General features: G+C 59.8%; 5 protein-coding genes across 5 annotated transcripts; 2 read left to right on the forward strand and 3 right to left on the reverse strand.

Moving 5' to 3' along the window:
• Positions 1 to 116: 116 nt before the first annotated feature.
• On the reverse strand, positions 117 to 3,455 carry A1Q1_03227 (dimethylaniline monooxygenase, putative; the record flags this gene model as incomplete). The annotated part of the gene is made up of 7 exons (XM_014323507.1): positions 117 to 691; positions 746 to 928; positions 1,224 to 1,278; positions 1,337 to 1,364; positions 1,407 to 2,651; positions 2,767 to 3,048; positions 3,208 to 3,455. 7 exons carry the CDS (start codon positions 3,453 to 3,455, stop codon positions 117 to 119), a joined length of 2,616 nt encoding a protein of 871 aa, XP_014178982.1.
• A 2,126-nt stretch (positions 3,456 to 5,581) lies between these two features.
• A1Q1_03228 (uncharacterized protein) lies at positions 5,582 to 7,460 on the reverse strand (the record flags this gene model as incomplete). The annotated part of the gene is made up of 2 exons (XM_014323508.1): positions 5,582 to 7,168; positions 7,275 to 7,460. 2 exons carry the CDS (start codon positions 7,458 to 7,460, stop codon positions 5,582 to 5,584), a joined length of 1,773 nt encoding a protein of 590 aa, XP_014178983.1.
• Positions 7,461 to 9,502: 2,042 nt separating this feature from the next.
• On the forward strand, positions 9,503 to 11,567 carry A1Q1_03229 (uncharacterized protein; the record flags this gene model as incomplete). Its single annotated transcript, XM_014323509.1, has 6 exons — positions 9,503 to 9,714; positions 10,021 to 10,522; positions 10,570 to 10,695; positions 10,753 to 10,847; positions 10,894 to 11,243; positions 11,350 to 11,567. The coding sequence occupies 6 exons, from the start codon at positions 9,503 to 9,505 to the stop codon at positions 11,565 to 11,567; spliced, it is 1,503 nt and encodes a 500-aa protein (XP_014178984.1).
• Positions 11,568 to 20,084: 8,517 nt separating this feature from the next.
• Positions 20,085 to 20,417, reverse strand: A1Q1_03230 (uncharacterized protein; the record flags this gene model as incomplete). Its single annotated transcript, XM_014323510.1, has 1 exon — positions 20,085 to 20,417. The coding sequence occupies one exon, from the start codon at positions 20,415 to 20,417 to the stop codon at positions 20,085 to 20,087; it is 333 nt and encodes a 110-aa protein (XP_014178985.1).
• A 76-nt stretch (positions 20,418 to 20,493) lies between these two features.
• On the forward strand, positions 20,494 to 21,018 carry A1Q1_03231 (uncharacterized protein; the record flags this gene model as incomplete). Its single annotated transcript, XM_014323511.1, has 1 exon — positions 20,494 to 21,018. One exon carries the CDS (start codon positions 20,494 to 20,496, stop codon positions 21,016 to 21,018), a length of 525 nt encoding a protein of 174 aa, XP_014178986.1.
• Positions 21,019 to 22,749: the final 1,731 nt, after the last annotated feature.

The following is a 22,749-nucleotide window of genomic DNA, read 5'->3' on the forward strand; positions in this document are numbered from 1 at the left end:
GTGGGCTGAACGCGAGTGTTGATGTCGGTGGATCAGTGGGCGGAATGCACCCGCTGCGCGCTGATCACACCTCCCCAGGTTGGGGGTGTGACTCTTCTAGACTGTGCAGAACAGCACTACTCGTCGATGGCGTCCGTCTCCTTCAGCGCCTTGAGAAAGTTCCACCCTGCCATCTGAAGCAGTGTTCTCCGGTACGACCTCTTCGTCATTGGTCTTGCATCGTCCTCGTCATCGACATCCGGATCCCAATCTACCGTGATCTCCGGCACGTCCGCGAGCGCCAGCGCCCAGAGGTATGCCTTGGGCAGTCCCATGCCCGCCTTCTTCGGGAAGCAGTGAGGGCTGACTGTGCACTCGTGATAGAGGTGATCGGGGCGGGGTTTCGGGCACTTGCCCCCGGGACCGGACTGTTGTATGGCACGGCAGCAGAAGCTGGCATTGCGCAGCCCAGCGCCGAGCTGGAACAGCTGGTACGGTGCCAGCTCGCAGTTGTCGATGACGGCGCGCACCTTGTCAATGTACAGCTTGTACGCGAGGGGACAGTTGTACTTGTTCATGAAGAGGCCGAGGTCGAGCAGCGTCTCGGCGTCGGGCACGTCGAACAGCTCCACCCGCGTTATGAACCAGAGAAAGTAGTGCAGCGTCACACTGCTGTCGTCGAGCTGCACCTCCATCTTGCCCGTGCCGGTTTCTAAAGTGTCGCGGAACGTCTCGCTGGGAATTAGGTAAACGAGCAGCGGCTAACTCACGACCATGTCTGAAGCAGATACATCGGCACCATGAATACCCAGTGATCGTTCGAGACCAACTTGAAGTCGCCGCTTGTCCATTCGGGATGGATCTGGCACGGCGTGACGGGGATCGAGCCTAGCGTTGACGACGACACAAACGTGTTCAGCGGCGGGCGTATTAGCCTCGGCGACACCGGCTGCGACATGACAGTCACGAGTGGTAGAACGTGTGAGTAAAGACCGTGGAGCAGGTGAACGCCAGGAATGTGCGAGGAAGACATGAATCGCAACTCGACCGAGCGTCATCGTTGTTGACGCGATTGATCCCGCAGATCCATTGTCCGGTCATGTCCGAGCCGTCATTCCGGTTACTAACAACGCCGTCTGATGACAGCTGCCAACGCCAGATACGCGCATGCTGATAAGCAGAAGCAGGAGGGGAGAGACAGAGACAGTGCATCATGTTGGTGGGAATAGGCATCAGCAACCTACCGGCTCTGACGACTGCGAGGCCGCGAGAGCTGCACGGCCATCGACCCCTCGAGCCCTGAAAAGACCATATCGGACAAGCAGTCAAAATCAGGAAGAGCTGCATGCATACACACCCAAGATCGATTCGTAACTACTACAACTCTGCACTACAACGTTAAGCATCTGGTGCCCAGGATTACCTACGCCTTTTGGGCCTGCTTATCGGCGTCCTCGACCGGCTTCTTCGGCCTGTCGTACGGGAGCGCCCCGTCCCACGGCTTGGACACGTACCACGAGTGGTCGCAGTCGTCCTCGAGCTCGACGAGCGAGAACCCGTTACCGAGATACGCGAAAGGGTTGTCGCCGATATACTCGATCTCCATGTCCTCAAAGCGCGGCTCGCGGATCATCTCGAAGAAGTGCAGCTTACTTCCGGGATGGATGGCCATGACGGGCCCATTCGCCTTTCCGTTCTTGTACCAGGACGAGCAGGAGCTGCTCCACAACGTAGTGGGCATGAGCGCGTTGCGGTGGATGTTGAACTTGCGCGTAATGTCTGCCTTGGGGGCGATGCTCGCCACGCCCTCGGCCTGCATCTTGGAGATCGCCTTCAGCATCCAGATACTGCAGCGCTCGATTGTCTGCGTGAGCGAGCCGTGCGCGACGGGCGCCGAGGGCCCGAGGAACGTGAAGTAGTTCGGGAAGTCGGGCACCATGAGCGACATGTAGCCCTCGACGAAGCCCTCGCTCCAGCGCTTGCGGAGGTCGGCACCCTCGCGCCCAAAGAAGGGGAAGCGGGGCAGGAGGGAGACGTCAAAGCCGGTCGCGCACACGATGGCGTCCACGTCGACGTGCGTGCCGTCGCGGGTCTCGAGACCCTTCTCCGTGATCCGTGCAATCGGGTTCGAGACGACGGTCACATTGTCCTCGCACAGAGACTCGAGGAAGCCGTTCCCAGGCGTGAGACGGCGGCACCCCAGGGCAAACTTTGGCGTGAGGAGGGCAGCGAGCTCGGGCTTCTTCGCCAGACGCTCGGTCATGCGCTGCTCGGCAAACGCGCGCACTTGCTTCTGCAGCTCCTCCTCCTTCAGGTACATCCTGTAGCGGGCGTTGACCTCCTGTTCGACCTCCTTGCGGTACTTGAGGAACTCCTCCGGGTCGGCCGCCCACAGTGCCTTCTCCGCGTCCGTGTAATCCTTGTTGGCGCCGTTCGGACCGGCATATTTGGCCGCGGCGCCGCCGTCCGTGATCCAAGCTCCGGAACGGATGAAGCACGTCATGTGCTCGACACGCTTCTGCAGCTGGGGAATGACCTGCACCGCAGAGGAACCGACGCCGATCACGGCGATCTTCTTCCCCGCAAAGTCGTAGCTGTCATCCCACTGCGCCGTGTGCATCAGCTTGCCCTTGAAGGACTCGATGCCGTCGATGTCGGGCCATTTCCAGTTGCTAGCAACACGTTAGCGGAGCGAGCGGCACGAGCGGAGCGAGTGTGAGGAGTTTAGCGGTGGCCGCGAATGCCTCGAGGAAAGGCCATTGTGGACTCTCCCACACTCCGACTTACTTGAGAATACCGCTCCCGTTGACGAGGAACTCGGCCCTGTCCTCAAACTCGCCGTTGGGTCCTTTGACTTTGACGACCCACTCCTGCGCCTTGTCGTCCCAGTGTGCGCCGACGACCTCGTGGCTGACCTTGAACATGTCGCGGAGCCCGTGATCGTCCACGATCGAGTTCATGTAGGCGCAAATCTCGGGCGAGCCAGAGTAGAACCGCGACCAGCCCGAGTACGGCTGGTAGCTGAACTGGTACGCGTGAGAGGGAACGTCGCATGCGCACCCGGGGTACCTGGGCGTAGTTAGCCTGTGCTCGTCCCGCCTGCTCCAGTTGCGCCAGTCGACTTGGACTGTGTCAGAGGAAAAGCGACGCCTTCACCGACATCTATCGGGGCTCCAACAGGTGCCCGCGCCTTAGTCTGACACCTAAGCCGCGGCAAAGGGAACCCACCTGTTGTCAAACCACGTCCCGCCGAGCTCGGGGGACTTCTCATACGCAACCATGTCGACGTTCTCGGCGTGTTTCTTGATCTGGTACGCCATCGTGATGGCGCTGGCGCCGCCTCCGATCGTGATCACGCGGACTTTGCGGCGCGTGCCGAGCGGGAAGGAGGGGATTTCGTACCCGATCGCTTCGGGGTCGCCATCGGGTCCTTCGAGGGCGGAGCGGGCCTCGCTCTGGGTCTCGTCACGGGTCATGCTGTCGTCTTTCGGTTCGTCGGGTTCGCGAACTGGGTGCTGGGGGTGCAAGTAGAAGAGTAAAGTGCAGGTGCAGGCCAGTGGAGAGGAGAAGGCATGCACCCAGGTGGGCCTAAGACTGATATAAGTGGCCCCACCGCCGTCGCTCTTCGCCGAGGAATCCAGGCAAGGAGTGATAGCCGGCTACTACCTCGCTTTGAATCCCGAATCCCAGCCCTCATGTCCCGTGACATACCCTCTGCGCACAGACACAGTGGACATCTCCGCAATCTCACGGAGTGTAGATCCAGCGGAGCTAGGTTTTAAGTGGGGAAGCGGGGCCCGGCACAAGTGATCATGACGAGGAGATGATTTGTATCACTGCATGTGCGACCAGCACTATGGGCGCCGAAAGCAAAAGGCATCTCCACAACGGCCGTAAGAGGGTTTAGGTATGGTCGAGTGGCGACGGACATCTCCGACGCCGACGAGAGGTCCAAGCTTCTCCATTGCTGCACGGCTCCGAATGCACCAGACGTTCAACAGACAGTTTTACACAAACGTCAAGACACAAGCGGCGCACGGTGCATTTCTTATCCGGTTGTGACGAGCGTGATCGACCAGCCGGAGGTACTCAGTAGACCGAGCCAAGCCGGACTGATGCTCGAGGCGGACGGAGCATTGAGTATTCCAGCCCTTCTTCGTGACTGGGAACGAGTGTCCAAGACCGCATGCAGATGGGATCGATCCCTCACACCGTACACACTTCGCTTGGAAGCGTCCCTTCTTCTAGGCCTTCCCGAGTACGCACTCGTTATGTTCCCAAGGACAAAATCGGTGGGAATCTTACATCAGCCTCCTCCCAAAGATCCGAAACCTCTCTCTACCTCGCAGAGTGAGAGGCCAGAATCCAGCGACGTACATCGGGTTTGTACGTTATGTCCGATACGCACCTAGATCCTCTCCAAGTTCATCTGTGTCCCCCGATTTCGTCATTACGAGAGACCATCGAAGACGCTGTTCCACGGCAAAACGTTCCTGACCCGCCTCCAACTTCACAAACCACGCAGAAAGTCGCTGCATAAGCCCTGGCATCCACGAGTTCGGACTCAAAAGGGCTGTGGACGATGGAGACTGAGGACTATGGGTCGAGGACTATGGACTGAGGACTATGGGCTGTGGACATAGAGACATAGAGCTGAGTTGCTGGCCGTTGACCGTGCACGCGTGTATCGTAGAGGGACGCCGGCCAGGCGGCCTCCTGGAACAAATAGAACATCTGCACCACGCGATATTCACCAGGCACTCTTTCTTCCCTTGAAGCTCGGCTAGGATTGCGAGGAACACTGCCAGTTCCCAGCCCGTGCCTGTCCCTACTTCTTCTTCCTTTCCCCCGCCACAGCTGCCAAGAAACCACAGGACGTAGCATGAAGCCAACGTCGCTAGAGCCTCACCAGCCTGACATTGTGCGTTGCGATCTCGCTTGCCTCGCCCTTCGGTGTGTGCATGGCTGATTGCGCTCTGTCTGCTCAGCGGCGCAGTTAGGCTTTATGCTTCCAGGTCATGAGGCTCGGGCCTGTTCGCGTGGGAGTCATGCTTGCGCATCGTGTCATCGTCGTGTTTGTCCTGGCTCCACACCGATTGAAATGTTCTGTGCATATTCTGTTGCATGGCTTTGTGGACGTGACCTCGTTCGCGCTCGGGGTACAAGTACATTTCTCCGCCTGTTGGCCAGCCATAATTCAAGACGGGGCAGTATGGATAACTATAATGCTCATCATGGGGGAGAAGGTGGGGGAGGGAGAGGAAACGAGTGAGGAGTGAGGAGATGGGGTTGCGTGGCGGTCATTTCAGGTGTTCTCTCTAGAGGGTTGGGGGGTTTTGACGCCGTGTTGAGACGTTGCGACGTTGCAGGTCGTGCTCGTTCAGTCAGACTCACTCGAGACTTCGATGCTGGGAACAGATCGGGTCCGGGGAGGCAGAAGGGCGGGGAGACTCGTCTTGCGACGAGGAGAGTGGGGTCGGAGGCTCAGAGTGCGCGCATGGAGGCGCATCCCCGACAGGCTGAGGCTTGACTTGTGCAGCCGACGGACGCGCAGCGAGGTGCACTTGTCGGTCGACAGGTCCAGGACGAGCGAGGTGCTCTCCTAGATATCAAGCTCCTCGCGCGCGTTGGCACGCGAAGAGTCCTGCTCGTCCTCCTCACTGAGGCGACGGCTGAGCGTGTCGCGCGGAAGAGCCAGAGAGCCGGGGACACCACGGAGCGAGCTGGCGACGCGCGGGAAGGTACCAGACGAGAAACCGCGCGACTCGCCGACGGGCCCACGAGGGTTGCGCAGAGGCTGCGAACCCGAATCTCCGTGCAGATCGCTCAGCGACGCAGGAAGAGGAGGAACGGGAGGGGCGCCGACGGGCGCGCCGAAGAAGCTGTTGAAGGTGCCTGATCCAAGAAGGCGGCGGCCATGCGACGCTCCCATGGACGAGTAGTCGCGACCACCAACGACGCCAGCGACAGCAGTCTCACGGAGGTTACCAGAAGAGCGCTGCGGGGTCAGGCTGCGAGCAGGGTCGCGGGCAACAACAGGGCCATTGAAGCCGCGCAGGTCCGGCATCGACTTCTTAATGCGCAGGCCGTGACCGTTTCCTTCGGGGTAAGGCTGGAGGTAGCTCGTGTGCGTAGTCGACTGGGTCGACTTGGGCGTGTCCTTAGTGACCACGACATGCTTGGCATCGCCGTCACCCTTAGTGACACTGGTCAAGGACAGCTTCTGCGCAACGAGGTGCACGATACGGCGCTCAGTCGGCGAGAGGTTCCTGGAAAGAACCAACTCATCGCGCATGCGATCCTCCTTGAACATGTAGACCATGTTGTAGATAGACAGCGTGGCCGGATCGTTGAGGTCCAGCGACACCGGGAGGGTGTCAGACTTGTTGGAGCCGGACGACTGAGTCGGGCTGCGGTCATCGTTGGACGAGTCGCCGTAAGACACCTGTTGGTGGTGGCCGTTGCGCTGCATGTTGTTGTGCGAGTTGCCGTGCGAGTTGTTGTGCGCATTGTTGTGAGCGTGCGAGGGCTCGATGGGCGTCTTGACCGAGTCGAGCTGCATGCTCTTCATGCGCTTGATAGCCTTCTCACGTTCGATGCGATCCTTCTCCCCAGGCTGAAGGACCTTCTTGTACTCGACGCGGAGCTTGCGACCTTGCACATCGTAACCGTTCAGAGCCGCGACGACGCTGGCAGCCTCCTCGGGAGCACGGAAGTTGGCAAAGGCAAGGCCGCGGAAGACGCCGTTGTCGTGGTGGTAGTTGAACGCATAGGGCAGGGGAGCGCCGAGTGACTCAATGATGGCCAGCAGCGTCTCACGCGATACGGCAAACGGAATGTTCTTGATGACGATCGCCGTCGGGATGACATCGTCATCAGGGGTGGGGATCATTCCACGCCACTGAGTCGGACGCTGCGGCATCGATGTGACATGCTGCGACGCAAAGGGAGCAAAGGCAGCCGATCCCGGAGCCATTCCGTAGGGAACGGAGGGGGGAGGCGAGGGCGCCAGGCCCATCGAAGGGAACGGGTCGATGCTGAAAGCGGGATAGTACGGCTGCGCCGGAGTCGCACCAGAGCTGGCCGTAGACGGAGCCGAGATGGTGGGCGACGCTCCATCGCCGCGACGGAACACGTCGTAATGGTGGCCACCGCCGCCATTCTCCGTCACCTGAGGATCAAACCAAGCCTGTAGAACGTTAACGTGGTTCCGGGGTACAGTTTGCGGGAGTAAGAGTGCTCAGGCCAAGACGGGCCCTAAACAGATTGACTTGCCGCCATGATGTTAAACTTACGGAAGGAATTCCGGAGCGCGAGCCGCGCTGCTTGGGACTGCTAGTCCAGCCGCGAGTGGGGGCACCGGAAGGCGTAGCGACGGGAGGGCCGAACACGTTGTTGTAGGGGTACTCTCCGTAAGGCGAGGGGTTGATGGACAGCGACTGCAGGTTGGGCAGAGGCGGGGAAGAGTGTTGATGACTCATGATGCCAGTCTGATCCGAGGAAGCCACAGAAAACAAACGGACTTAAGCACAGGAGACGTCGGGGTTGGTGTGTAAACCAGTTAATTCGTGATTGTCGTCGAAGGGAAACAGGCGTGTGTGTAAACAGAGCCTGGAAGGTACCCGTGAAACAACACAAGTCTGTTGGAAGGGGGTGGCGTTGGGATATGAATAGATCACAAAGCGACCAGAAAGAGACGTCACGAACGAACGACTGCTAGTCCGAAGCGCGGTGACAGGCAGAGTTGAATGGAAAACTGTCACTGAGACTCGGTCGTCACGTTGGTCAACTGTTGACGTGTTAGGGGGTTGAAAAGGACGGGAAACAGGAAACGAGAACTAGGTTTGCGGAGAGGACCGAGACCGTTAGCGTCGGAATCGGGGATACAATGCTGTCTGCTTGAGGAGGAGATCGACACAGAGTGGCTCTGAGTGCGAATGCGAGAGGTGGATGCGGGTGAAAGGTTGGTGGGATGGTTGTTATGAAGGGGGGTGGATTGTTGTGGGTGAATGCAGGGCGGATGATTTGTTGTGGGTGGTGCAAGAGGGTAGTGCAGATCGTGGAGTCGTTAAAACAAGACGTCGTCGAGGGTCGTCGTGATGTCAAGGGGAGGTCGGAACAGGAGGAGACGGGAGAGAGGAGGGGGAGGGAGAGAGGTGGGAGTGAAGTGTGAACAGGCGTTGAGGAAGAGGAAATAGAGAAAGAAGGAAAAGATGACAGAGAGGGTGCGGAGGGCGGAGGGCACAGGCTGGGGCTGACTGGCTGACTGGCTGCCTGGGCATGCCTGACTCCTAATGGCGTTCGTTGCCTGCGGTGGAGGTGCGGTGACCTCGCTGCGTTCGTAGGCTGGAACGTACACCCTATGCATATACCATGCGCACTCCCTACTTTGCATACTGTGCACGGGCTGTGTGCGTGTGTGTTGGTTGCCCCTGTGCGGTACGGCTAGCGTGGACATGATGCATGGAGTTACTTATTGAGAGAGGGGGAAGGAAACTTGATGTATGGCTGGGCGTGTTGGGCGTGGCCCTGTTGGAGCTTGGGTGTCATGAGCGCGGGTCCTTCTGTGCACTCTGGGTTGGCTGACAGTCGCTCAACCCTCAGCCTGTCATCTGTTCGTCTGCTTGTCTCTGCGCTGGATCGTGGTCGCTGTCTGTGCACTGCCAACCAAAAGAGCAAGGGAACCCTCATCCTCAACAGCTTGTCCTGGGAATGCTCTGCCCTCGCTCCTGCCGCGCGTGGTCGACCACGACCACAATCCCTGTGGCTTCATGGGTTTCCTCGACCCGACTCCTATGACTCCTTGACCAGCACGCGTCCCGCCTGAGGATGTGAGGACAGGAATTCAGTATTGCTGTATTAGCCTCCGCTAATGGCCGTCGTCCAAGCTCCTCAGTCTTGATTACAATCCCAGAACCCAAGGTTTATAATTGCAAAAACTTTATTGTCCAGGCTCCTTGCTCGCGCTGCTCGCGACGACGACTTTTGCGCTGATCGTCGCCCATTGATTGGCAACCGTGCGACCATGCTTGCGGCGGAGGCAATTAACTCTAAATGCAGCCCATAGGGGAATCACGTGATGCACTCGCCCCCCTCCTCATTATGTAAGAGCCTTAAAAGCCACGCGTTCGCCAGATCCAAGAACAATGTCAAAGGCTTGGCGGTGGGCCGCCGGCTTGGTGGGGACTCAGGCCAGTGGGAGACGACCCCTCAAGCTGACACAGCCTGGCATTCCACGTTAAGTGTGAGGCTGGCATTGCAAATGCGATACAAGCTGTGCGATGGACCGTCTTATCACTGGCTCTGATTGGCCCGCCGGTCGCCGATGTCCACACTAAGGCGATCTCCTCTGCGACATGCTGCGTCATTCCTGGGCGTACGCTGGTATGGTGGTTACGGCGGTCCATGCACTGGCTGGCTGAACAACACTCCTGGCATTAATGCATCATCCTCCTCGACTTGTTTCACTCTTCCTTTCTCATCCTCAAATCCACCCCATCCACATCTTTTTTGCCACTCTAACATGGGTCTCGCATCAAAGCTAGCTGCTGCCAACGCCGCAGGCGGCGCTCCCGGAGGAGCCCCCGGAGGTTACGGTGCTCCCCCCGGCGGCCAGTACGGCGCTCCCGCCGGTGCTCCTCCTCCTCCTGGCGGCGCCGGTCAGTACGGCGCCCCTCCTCCTCCCGGAGGACAGTACGGTGCTCCCCCCGGCGCCCCTCCTGTTCCTGGTCAGAGGTGAGTGTGTGTGACGGCAAGTACACGATGGATGGCAGAGCGGGAATCCCGGCGCAGTGACTGTTCGGTGTGGATGGTGTCCATGGTCTGCTGCGCCATGGCGATCTGCGCCGTAGCGAGGAACGGATCCTCGTGCACCTCGCACTGAGCTTTTTCCTTGTCGCCACTGCATTCTGCAACATCATCACTCGTCGACAAGCTTCGATCTACCTGCAAGTCTTCTCGTCATATCGACGACCCTCGCCATCCACTCCGTGCTTCCGCCATTGGTTTCCGAAAGGGCGATCCGCTGATGTACTACCACAGGCCCGGACAGCAGGGTGGCCAGTATGGCCAGCAGCCCGGTCAGCAGCAGTACGGCGCTCCTGGCCAGCAGCAGGGCCAGTACGGCCAGCCTGGACAGCAGCACGGACAGCAGGGCCAGTACGGACAGCCTCCCGCATACGGCCAGCAACCTGGCCAGCAGGGCCAGTACGGACAACAGGGACAGCAGGGACAGTACGGCCAGCAGCCTGGTCAGCAGGGACAGTACGGGCAGCCCGGCCAGCAGGGACAGTATGGCCAGCCTGGTCAGCAGCCCGGACAGTACGGACAGCCCGGCCAGCAGCCTGGTCAGTACGGCCAGCCCGGTCAGCAGCCCTACGGTGCCCCTGGCCAGCAGCCCGGTCAGTACGGTCAGCAGCAGGGCCAGTACGGCCAGCCTGGCCAGCAGCCTGGCGGCTTCGGCGCCGCCGGTGGTGCTCCCGCTCCCGGTGGTGGCCCCAGCGCCCAGGTTCTTCTCCAGCAGCTCCAGACCTGTGTCCAGGACGTGAGTATCGCCGCTAGACTTTTCGATTGATGCTAACATCCGTGCAGCAGAAAATCCAGGCCTTTTACCCGCCCGGCTCGCTCGAGCAGGTCGCCCAGCGTGTCGCGGCTTCTGGCGCTCTCCCCAAGATCGCTCAGGAGTGGCGCATGCCCCTCGAGCTTGCCACTGAGCTTGTGAGTGACTAGCACGATCGTGCAGAGGTTTACAGCGCTGGTGCTAACCGTCTACAGGTCAAGCTTGCGCTTTTCGATGTCATCCTCTACGTCGATGACTCCGGCTCGATGCAATTCGAGGAGAACGGCGAGCGCATTGACGACCTGAAGCTGTGAGTTGTCGACCTCCGCGTACCAACTGACAGGCAGCATCCTCAGCCGTGTCGCATACGCGACTTCGCTCTTCGACCACGACGGTATCCAGGTCCGCTTCATGAACTCGAACGTTCAGGGCAACAACATCACGAACGAGCAGCAGGCCATGCAGCTCCTGCAGCAGGTCAAGTTCTCTGGTCTCACCCCTCTCGGCACCAACCTCATGAACAAGGTCATCCAGCCCCTCGTGCTCAACCCCGCCCGCTCCGGCCAGCTCCAGAAGCCCGTCGTCGTCATCACCATCACCGACGGAACCCCCGCCGGCGAGAACAAGGACGAGATCTTCAACGTTATCCTCCGCACTGACCACGAGCTGCGCAACTCGAGATACGGTAGCGACGCCATCTCGTACCGTAAGCCACCCCGCAGCGCGCAGTTCGAGCCAGTGGCGTAGCCCAATGGCTTGGTAGAATTGCGCTGCCTCGTGTTCGTCAAGAGCTCACCGCTGACACTTCCCAGAGTTCGCCCAGGTCGGCAACGACCAGAAGGCGCAGGCCTTCCTCGAGACGCTCGACAACCATCCGCAGGTCGGCAACCTCGTCGACTGCACCTCCAACTACGAGGCGGAGCAGGCCGAGATGATGCGCAAGTCGCGCATCGACCTGACCCCCGAGCTCTGGCTGCTCAAGCTTCTCATGGGCCCCATCGACTCGTCCTACGACACCAAGGACGAGTAAGCGTGCCCTGTTTGTGAGCGCAGTACGTGCGCTCCGGCGTGAGTTGTCTCCTGTCTCCCCCGTCTGCAGTGAAAAGAGTTTTACAGTCAGTAGTTTATATATTCCGACGCCCAAAGCGCCGGTGTAGGTTAGTGCGGCTATGCAAAAGAATCAGACGTGCATGCGAGCGCAGCGAGCAAAGTGAGCACCAACTTCCCGGCAAAACACTACCTTCCTCGGAAGTCCTACTCAAGATTAGAGACACTGGAGGCCCAGTGAGCGTGTAAATAGTTGGCGGTCCCGCTCCGGCCATGATGAGTTCAGGTCGGTCAGCGCAGGTCAGTTTGAGAGTGTCCTCGCCAGCGTCGACTGTGACCGCCCAGCCACCAACTACCAAGGGAGCCTTCATCAGGCTTCTGGAGTCAGCGCAGCTCGCCACACCAAATATTGACCACTCTCACAATCCGCAGAAATACCATCCTCCAAAGTCTCCGCCTCCTTCCTATCCCCCAATCTCAAGGGATGGTTCTACAGTCTCGAATGGCCAAAGACGATTGACTGACAGTGAGCACGTTGTACGGGGCAGCGGGCATGTGTGAAACCCGCCACCAAGCCCTCAGGTAGCCGTATCTCGGTCCCGTTGAACAGGAGCCGAACAGCGGCAGGGTGTGCAGGGTAGGGCAAGCGAGAGTCACCGAGCCCCGCGAGCCCCGCGATACCCGCGATACTCGGAACGGGGACAAGCAAGCCAGTTTCGGCCGACAGTTGTCGGCGAGGTCACGGCGTCCCCGTCCTCTCCTTTGTCTCCTTCGTCTCCTTCGTCCTCGGTCGCGCCTGCGACGTTCGAGTGGAGAGTAGAGTTCACGCAGGACAGGACAGAAGGCGCATACATCCGCTGGCGAGCCCGACGAACCTGTGGTCGTTTAAGCAGCGAAGCGAAGCAGTGATCGTCTGCTGGTGCCCAGGTCCGTCGGACTTTTGATCAGACCGGAAGCGATCGAGGATACCGAGCCCCGCACTGGTTGTGTGGGGCACAGTCAGAAACGACGCACGTTTTGGCTCGTTTCGATTAAACCGCACAAATACACGACACAGTCGCGCCGCGTTGAGTTTCCGTCGGGGCCTTCCCTTCAGGCTCTTCAATTCTCGATTATGGTCGACGCCCCTCCACCAGCGTGCCCAGCGTATATCGCGAGTCCACGCCGTTGGAGAGATCTTAGCGAGGTCATCGAGTTTCCTAGACGCTGAGATAACACGGTAACAGGGGTTGACTCCCAGCCCTGGGGCGTAAGCGAGACACTTGTCGCCGATACTGAACCGCATGGTCTTGAAGATTTTAGATTACCGAGGTCAACAGCAGCCTGAGCTGCAAGGCCATAGAGATGGGGGTGGAGTTGAGTGAGTCCGCCCTGTTCGGCAGTCAAACTCAGCGACGGAGGAAGCGCGGCGATAAACGATGATCGGCGGGGTATCCCACTACCGCTTGCTGTGCTGGGTCCTCCAGACTGCCCTTCCAGTTCTTCGCCGTCGTGCTAGCCACCCAGGCCTTTATACACGGTAAGCAAAAGGGTCGCCGAACCCTCCCTGTCGTTAATTAACTATCCATCAACTCGGTGTTGCCCTCAGCGAGCAGAGTGGAAGCGACAACGTTTTGACGACGGGAACAGTACAGCAGGCGACGGGCACAGAGTGGAGATAGCGCGTACCAGCGTTCCCAGCAAGATATCGGTGTCTCTTGCGATAGTTCCTCATCCCGTGACCACGCAGGCAACCTCAACGAGCGAGTGAGGGAAGTGCGGCTCCGCGTCGCTTCTGAGCTCAGCAAGCTCGCCGAGCTACCCTTGACGCTGGCCCTTGCCTAGTTGCGTTAAGCATGTTGCGCTGTCTGCCTTGCGTCTTGCGTGCTATGGCGGGTGGTGATCGGAAAGACCGCACACGAGCAGCACGGGACCAGCACGAGACCTCGACGTCAGACGACGTCAGTACGTCAGTACGCTCAGTCAAACGTCACTTATCACCTTTCAGAGTTTGGATACTCGGCGATTGTGGGTGACCACGCGACAATCAAACCGACACCGAAGAGTGATGAAAGAGCAATTGCATCCCGGCGTCTGCCGTCGATCACGGCGTGACACCGGTCGCTGCTGGGTTCGGTGGAGCATCATTTCAACGAACAGCACGTCCGGCGACGGAAACCAGGAGCCACATGCCCCCCACCCGTGCCGTCCACGCCGTCTTGCAGGTGATCACATGAGACGTGCTCGATGCCGTTGTGCGTATTCATAGACTCAGCCGAGGCTGCAAGCCGAAGATTATTCTTGAACTGCACAGCCAACTGGTCAGCTGGCGAGGTTGGCGAGCTGGATGGGCGCTGACGAGTCGAGTTGCGGACCGAGGTCCCGGCGCAGTCATTCGCGGTCCGGTCAGACCGAGATTGTGGGACACTCCGATGTCGGCGAAGAGGAGGGTAGTCAGAGGTACAGAGGCACGATTGGGGAGGGGAAGAAGAGCCTCAGCCGCGGAAGAGATGTGTCAGTCTGCCTGCGGCCTGCGAAGATATTCTCCACGCAGTCCAGACCGCAGTGATCGCAGTTTCGAGGTCATGGCGCAGATCATCACATCTTGTCTGGGACTTGTGCTGCGATACAACAACCTGGGATTTTTCTCAGTCTCGCAATCTCGCAATCTCGCAATCTCGCTGTTTCTGAGGCCGCTTCTGCATCCTTCGAATGCTGCGGACACATGTCCGAGGAACGATTCAGAAAGCACCGCGGAGACGGGGGGACATAGAGGGGGTGTTGACGAATGCTGGAATCACACGAGGCACTTTGAAAGGGGGCACGTGAGACTTTGTTTCTACGCACTAGAAGAACTCGGTTTGGCGGACGTCGGACGCGAGTTGTACGCGATACCTGTGTTCGCGACGTCTGTCAATCGAAGGAACTTGTACGTTACCAGAGGAACAGAGGCACGCAGGAACTGGGGTCTTGTCTAGGGTCAAATCTCTGCGGTTGTGCGGGGCACGTCTCCCGCCGCCTTCGTATCGATGCCCTCAGGATCGACGGTGGAGCCGTGCGGGGTACGTGCAGTTGTCGTTCTAGACAATGGCTGCTACGTCAGAGCTGTAGAGCGGTAATGGCCCGCTCGTCAATAGGCGGCGTATCATTGGCGCAAAGGTGGAGAATAGGGCACCCCGAAAGTCGGATGCGAGGAGCGATAGACGATACCCGCCGCTGGAACAGGATGTTAATTAAGCATGCTTCTTGTCGATATGCGTCGTCCGTGTCTGGACTGTCCAGGTCATGGACGCGCACGCGACGCGACGCAGCCGTTTCTCATACTCACTGCTGTCGCATGTTAACTCGTTTGCAGATAGGAGGGTGTTCGCTTGCCCATGCGCGATGGTTGGGAACAGGAACCGCTTGCAGAGCCACCCTCGGTTCGGTTTTGTCTCGGTGCAGGCCTCGGAGAGGTCGCGCTCACACCTGACCGCTCGTGAGGTACCCCGCCTAGTCCCGTGCACCGCTGTGCCGCTCGCTGCTGCACTGCAGCGGTGTCGTACGCCGCACCCCGTCCCGCCACTGACACTATGAATGGCGAGCGCTTGAGACAACAAATCGCTGATCTCGAGACGATCATGGACCCCCGTTTCGAAGACCCTCTGCAAGGCCAGATCCGGTCCGCACCCCCGGTCCTCTCCATGAGACCCGGTTCCCACTGTCTGCTCCGCACCAACCCCGTTCCGAGATATCACCGAAGCTCGTGTGTCATGTCCTGGAATCGCGCTCGATGGTGTGCGAAGCGAATGTACTCATGTTCGCGCGTTCTCGCACATGAGAGACGCAGGGAAACGCCGGCATGTCGGCATTCGGCGGCTACTTGCTCTTGCGACAGGGCCCATTCAACGGGCCCGGATCTAGCGGATCTTGCTCATCTCTCTGCATGTTCCTAGCAGATCAAGGTCTGTGGACCTTTGGAGAGTTCCAGAATACCGCAAAGACATGGCTGACGCAGGTGGGCGTAGCATGAGGTGCGATGGGCCGCGACTGGCCCAGAGCATGCAGAACGGCATACTGGACACCGTGCCAAGGAACAATCAAGGATCGAGTGAGGCTGGTATACGACTGATGTGCGAGAACAAGGGGCAGCCGGGACCTGACCCCGACGCTGGAATCAGGCAGACATCCCTGCACCCGTCATGACTCTCCCTTGTGTCCTTGCCGTGTTTACCGTTGATTGAGCAGGAGTATGCACTCATTCGTGGATCTCGCAGAATGAGGATGAGCCGTACATAGGCACTGCGTACTCCTGATCTCATATGCTTGCTCGGCAGATACGGTAGAACATGCAGAGGACCGTGCCAACAGCCCCCTGTCCTTCAGTTTCTCCAACTTTGCGACCTGGCCTCCTTGGTTTCCTACGAGTCTCGCACCATTCCTATCGGACGTGCACGGCATGAATGTCACCGTTTGAGCTCGCCAGACCCGCCGGCCCGACATCGTCAGCAGCGCTGACATCCTCTTCGCTCCGCACCAGTGACTTGGCACTGGGCGCAGCGGCGACTTGCTTATGCATAGCGATCCATGCCGAACCCGGCGCGCGAGCTTCCTCCGAGCGGCGCATACCGACGCCCTAGGGAGCGGAGTACTTCTGCGCCGCAACGGGACCCCCGCCATCCACGTCGCTCACGCCAGGCGCGCCAGGCGCGCCGGACACGCCGCGCGCCGCTCGGCGCCAAGTCTTCATACATTCCAGCCAAGCATCAGTATGCCCGGTATGCCGGGCTGTGCTGAGTGCGGGTGAGATTGTTTACGACGCCTTTCCCGGTGCGAGCACGAGCGCAAACATCGCGCCAGCTCGCGCCACGTCGGACGCTGGCCAATGCATTGCTGGTGTGCACTAGGCGTTGCATGAGGGATCGCCCCCACCCGCCACGGATGGCGCGGGAAGGGATCGACGGATCGTCCGGCGCGCCTCGTTGCGACCTGGTGGCCTGTGCGTGAGTTCCCGAACCCACTACGCCGGACTCCTGTGTTGTTGCTTGCGCTTTCGAGCAGTTGTAGCAGAAATGTGTTCGCATTTTTACGCCTGGTGCGACGGTATCCGGGCGCTTTGGCGGCCTGGCGGGCGTCTAGCACGTTTGCCTGAGGCTGTCTCGCCGCCATCCTGAGGGCCCTGGGTGGTATGTCCGGCGCGCGTTTCATATATCCGCTGCGGTTCTACATCGCTGAGGGTCGCGAGGGTGTGCATGAGGATACCATAAGGGTGGGTGAGGGGAGGGGCTCGGTGTTGTCTTCGTCGGGCGAAATGTCTAAACTGAGAGCCCGTTTTACCCCACCCCCGCACTCTATGCCGGACCGGCCAGACGCGAAAAATAGCAGCGGCCCGGCGACTGCTTTTTGCGGGATCCTTGCGTCTGCCCGAAGGTTTGGCTGTTCTCGAAGCCTAGCCCCGAAGCTTTGTCTCTCCATGGACGGAGATGCTTCAGAGCCTGTGTCACGAGACGTGCTGCACTGAGTAAGCGTTCGGCGTCTGCGCAGCGGAGCAAGGTGAGGGTTGGAAGGGGATGAAGGGCCAGAAAAACTACGAGAATTAATTTTGTCATTGGGTTCCAGGAGAATTCGCAAAACCCAAAAATCATTCAGTATCCATTGAGCTCGCTGCGCGCGTTGCCTAATGATTGCTTTGTATGCACATTTTCTAATGGAACGGACTTCGGTGAGAGCTAGGGTCCGAAGGATATTGTGGATGTACGGAGCAGACCCAGCGGAGATCATGCGGGGCAATAACGCGGCGCCCAGGAACTATCTTGGGTTAGCTTCGCGCCCGGCGCCACGGCCGCCACTGGGATTGACGCCGCCCTGTGGCTTACGATTGCTTTCTCTGCTCAAGCTCGACGCTAGCGTCGAGAGGGGGACCTGCGAGGTGGCGAGTTACGGCGGGAGGTCTGGGCAGAGTATCGGCGGCGGCGCTGCACAGCATGCAGCCCGCTCAGCCTACTCAGCCCGGCGAGCGGCCAAGGCTGCCGCCAAGGCCGCCGATAAGCTTCGCTCTCCCCTTCGCCACACCCCCGCCATCGTACCTATTGTACCTTCGTCTCGACGCTCGTGGCTGACGTCTGGATGTGTCGGGCTGACTTGGACAGATATGGGGACATGAGCGGTCCCGATGGGGATCCGTGTGGGACTTACTATTGAGCACAATCATGCTGTCTCGAACCCAGATCCGATCCTGCGATCTAGGCTGGGGCGCCGGCGGCAGCATGTGATGCATCCGTGCTTTCATGCGAGAAAAGACCGAGGACATGCAACAATGAAATGCATGCCCCACTCGCCACATGCAAGCTAAGCGGAAAGCATGTGATGTGCGGCGGCATGAACTGGGTAAACTGCTCAAGTGGGCTAGACTTTTAGGCCAACTTCGCCTGTGCCGAACCCCGCAAAGATGGCGAGGTGAGAAGTGGGTGGCGATCCAGGAATTGTCAATGGTGGGCCGGCATTCAAGAAGTGGATGTGGATTTACGACTTTCCGCGCCTCTTTCCGCTCGCTATCGACTCCGGTACCGTCAGATGCCGTCCTGGCATTGCCAGATGTCAGCAACCATGCCGAATGTCAGGTTTTACGTACGAGGGGGTGAACGCCTCCTCGAGGGATGGCCGTCTCCCCACCTGCAATGCATGTGATGGTTCTGTACTGGGCACGGATAAGGGTTCCCAGGAGCCCACCCGAGTCCATGGCACGGTGCCGTAGAACGGCAGCGGAGTGTCAGGCTGGTCAGGCAGCGGCGCCGTGTCAAAGCACGGGTCACTTGGTCCATTAATATCCCTTTGCATGCCGGGGTTACTACCACGCCAGCGGTGACTTGACATTGATTAGGTTGCTGAGAGCTGCGTCGCCGCATGCTCTCTACGGCATGGCATGCTGCGGCGCGTGCGAGCGGGTGATCATGTGCATGTGTGATTCCACGATCCTCCGAACCCGCAGCGGCGCAGCGACCTGGGCAGCGTACATCCTCTCGGCGCTCGCGGCTTGGCCCGGGACAGTGTGGCTGCAAGGCGTCCGGCGCCACCAAGCCTCTCCCTCTGTATGGACCATGCGTCCAAGTAGTTTGGATGAAGAGGCCCACGACTTCCCTAAGATGCGCCAGGGGTCGCCAAAATGAAAGACAGAATCCCATGCTCTACAAACAGCCAGCCCAGGATCGAATACCCTCTGCTCTCATGCCTGGGATGGATTAACCCGAAGGCCTAATTCAGGAACGCGCCTGGGTGTGCCTGTGCCTGATTGGGTCCTGAGGGATCCTCACTCAAGATACTTGGATGCCGCCAGGCAACAGTTTGCTGGACACCAGCCGTTGCTCGTCCATACATGCAGAAAGCTTCGTCCGTTGTTCGTGGCTCGTCCGTCCGTCGTCCGTGTGGCGCGGAACATTGCTTGACATGGGTTGCAGACGATCCCACTTGCCGGACTGGACCCTCAGGTCCGGACACATGCACGGACCCCTGCCGGTCACCGCACTCACCGGCATCGGTCTGGTCGAGACTGCTGGCAGGAGGAGTTTCATATCAGCTTGCTTCATCGCTCATGTCAAGTGAGGCTATGCCTCCGACGCAGACCCAAGCGGCGGCGCAGTCTCATGGGGCAAGCCTCTTAGCTTCACGGGCATTAAAATCTCTTCTCCTCTGTAATGCATGACCACGTAAACCATCTGAGGCGTTCCCAACAGCATGGTGTACCCCCTCGTTTGGGTGTTGTCGTTAAACGACCGCCACTCGATTGACCAAGCCGCACTCCTCAGCGCCAATCGACAGTCTCAAACTCTGCTACGCGACAGATCTCGCTACGCGCGCATGCCCCAACCATACCACGCGTGTCCGCGTGCCCACCAAACAGCCCACCCGTGCACCCGATACGAGGTGACAGCCAGACACACCTGCCTCGCTTAACGAAAACGAGGAATTTGATCGCACACAGAGTACCAGCAGTCCTTGTCCCATCCTGTCCCAAGCAAAGCGAGTGAGGCGCCCCTCACCCCTCAGTGTTCTCCGTACATCCGTCGCAATATGCATCAGCCAGGCCATCAGCCACTCAGCGCCCCCGCGCCCGAGATTAACGGCCTGTCCTGTCCGTTGGCCATCCGGCCGTCGGCCGTATCCAAGAACGTGCTCTACGCACGCAGAGTCCGACGCGAGCCCGACGCCATGCCCGAATCCGATCGCTTGCAGCTACGAGATTGATCTCGTTTAGTGCGCTGTGCATGCCGTGAACCCACGCGTAGCGGGTACCAAGCATGTGAGGCCAGCTTAACCGGTTGCTTTACCGCCCTCCGAGTCTAGCGTGAGCATCCCGAGCCCTATCCAAGCGACCCGGGTGCAAGCGAGTGCTATCCCGCGACGAGGCAATGCCACCCACTGGCCCACCACGCAGCACTGTGAGCAAGTCGCCGCAAGCCGCGGTTTCACAGCTTCACAGCAGACGACGCACGCACGTAAAACAGCAAGCACCCTCGGCGCGGATCGCAACAGCCACACAGATGGGCTAAGTGTAGCACGCCGCTGTTCCATCCCCGAACCCCCCGTTTCTAAACTCGTCCTCCTTGTACGTCGCGGTCTCGCCGACGTCGGGTCGCTTGCCGGCCACAACCCTGCCGGCAGAGTCCGGCTCCGATCGGTCTCGGTACCCTTGGCCACACCGTGACCGCGTCTGCAATGGTCGCACGTGCAGCACAGTGTGGACACGCATTCCACTGGGCTGGACCAGAGCATAGCCCGTAGCATATGGAGACCATTGAGCATAGAGTGTAGACCGATGACCGTCGCCAACGCCCTTTCCCCAGTAGTTGAGACCGACCCGTCGGTAGAGATGGAACATACGCAGTGTCTCAGCAAGCTAGTGCACAGCTAGAGCACATCGGTGTCATCCCGAACCCCAATTGCGAGGCCATGCGATGCCGGTCCGAAGGATCCGTCGGAAGCAACCGTATGGAGGATCGAGTACGCACGTCTCTGAGCAAGCGTTGCGTTTCCAGTACCGGATGCGATCGCGATTGACCAGTTGTCTCGGTCAAGGCATCGCGTATTTCTGGCTCCTCGTTTCGTCTTGGCTCCTGAACTCTCGTCTGAACTCGTTAGGACTCGCCGCACAACTCAGGCCCGCGCCTCCGCAGTCAACTCGCGCAACTTGCGCAACCCCCCTCCTCTATGAATACACTCGTTGCAACCCCGTCGGCACCATCTGTCCGACGCCCGACGTGACCGAACCTCCCGACCGAGGATCTGCCTCTGCCTACTGGTTGGAGACTCGTGCCTCGGCGCCCGGGTCGAGTGCTCTTGCAGCCGTGTTCGCCGGCACGTTATCCGTCTCTGCACGCTGGTTCGCCGGTCGCCTCTCCTATGCAGATCAAACGCAATATAGGGGTGTGTGTCCTGAACCGTTGCTGCACGACTTTCCAGGCGACCAGGAGGCCAGGTAAGAGTAAAGAATACGGTGGCTGCAGTTTGATTGCAGGCTTGGCTCGTACGTAAGCCTGCAGAGTGGCGATCGCCTGATCAGCAGAGATCAGCCGTGCGCCTGTCTGTGCTTGGCTGGGCGTAGCGCGCAGACCTCTTGACCTCCATCCTCTGCACTGCGGGCTCTGTGCCAGCCAGACACTACTGCCAGCGGTAACTGCAAGAGCCCACGTCCCCCTGTGCTGCAAGCGTTGTGTGTCCGATCCCCCGTACCTTTGTCTGTACCTCAAGCCTTCGTGGACCCTGGCTGCCCTCTGAGTGCAGTGTCCCTGAACCCTGAAGCTTGGCTTGGTGGTCGAGTCGCCCTGCTCAGGGTCCATGTCTCAGTGTCTGACTGGCTGACTCTTCCTCTCTGTCTGCGCTCGCTTGCCTCGTCTGCGCTTGTCTGCGCTGGCTGTCTTCGTCGTTCCCCTCTCTCGCTCGTCGCCCGTTGACCCTTAACCGCTTGGTACCCATCCCATCCTCATCCTCATCCTCCCTCCCTCGCTCGCTCTCCGATTCGGATCGCCCATCCTCCCAGTAAGCCCTACCGCCCTCCTCCTTATCTCCATCTCCATCTCTCTCTCTCTCTCCTCTCCTCTCTCCTCTTCTCGTCACTTCCAACTCCTCCTCTTCTCACCCGACCATCCTGCAAGAGGACCACGACATCCCCGACCGACTCTCTCCCTCGGCGCATGCGTATAACGCTTTCTCTCTCGACTGCCGCCCTGCGATCACCTCATTCCCATTCCTTGCCGCCGGCATCACCTGCTCAACTTGCCCACAACCGCGGCTCCCACCACACCAAACCAACTAGTCTCCTCCTCGCATCGTCCGCCCGCAGCCTGCGCCTTGGAGAGCCTGAGCCTACTTTAGACTCTGCGCACACACGGCATTCATAAAGCACTTGGGCGACACTATATCCCCTCCCCAAACCCACCGCGCTATCCGAACACGACTCGTCCACACCGCTTGTTGCATCTTCACATCTACCACCACCGCATCGATCATCCTCTTTCACCAAGTCCGTGCACCTCTCGCCAGCGACAACGACTCGTCACCCCCTCTCCAGCACTGTCCACATCCCACACCCACGTTTCCTGTTAACTTGGTCCTGACCTCTCGCAGCGCCCCGGCGCCCCGCCTCCATACCGTCCACAAACGACTGTCTTCTGCTCCGGCGTGGCAAATCCGGCCACGCCGTGTGCAAGCCCCACATCGACCTTGAGTACCTCCGCCCCGACATGACCGGCACCCTCAGCTCGGCGTCGAGCTCGACCTCGCGCCGCACGTCGTTCTCGTCGACGGCTCCGCCACCGCTCCTGACCCCGGACGTCGAGTTCCCCAATCCGCCCCTCATGGCCGTCTTTGCCGCTGACGCTGCCGACGAGCCCGCCGCCATCCCCCTCCCCTCCAACCCCGTCAAGCCTACGTTTGACCCCGCTCCCTCCCCGTCGCCGCCGCGCAAGGCCCCTGTTGAGGCGCTCAACATTGCGGGCACTATCAAGGAGATTCAGGAGCAAAACGCCGCTAGCAGCTTTTCCTCGTCCGGCAGCCGCCTCACGTCGACCCCGACCTCCGAACTCGGCCGCTTCGACTACCCCTTCACCGAGACCCCCGCCGAGCCCGCGCCGGCAGCCCACCACCACCGCCCGAACACCATCACTTCCCGCTCCAGCACGACCCCGACGACTGCGCGCCCGGCCCGGCCGGCC

Source organism: Trichosporon asahii (assembly GCF_000293215.1).
Source record: "Trichosporon asahii var. asahii CBS 2479 unplaced genomic scaffold scaffold00054, whole genome shotgun sequence".
Classification (NCBI taxonomy): domain Eukaryota; kingdom Fungi; phylum Basidiomycota; class Tremellomycetes; order Trichosporonales; family Trichosporonaceae; genus Trichosporon; species Trichosporon asahii.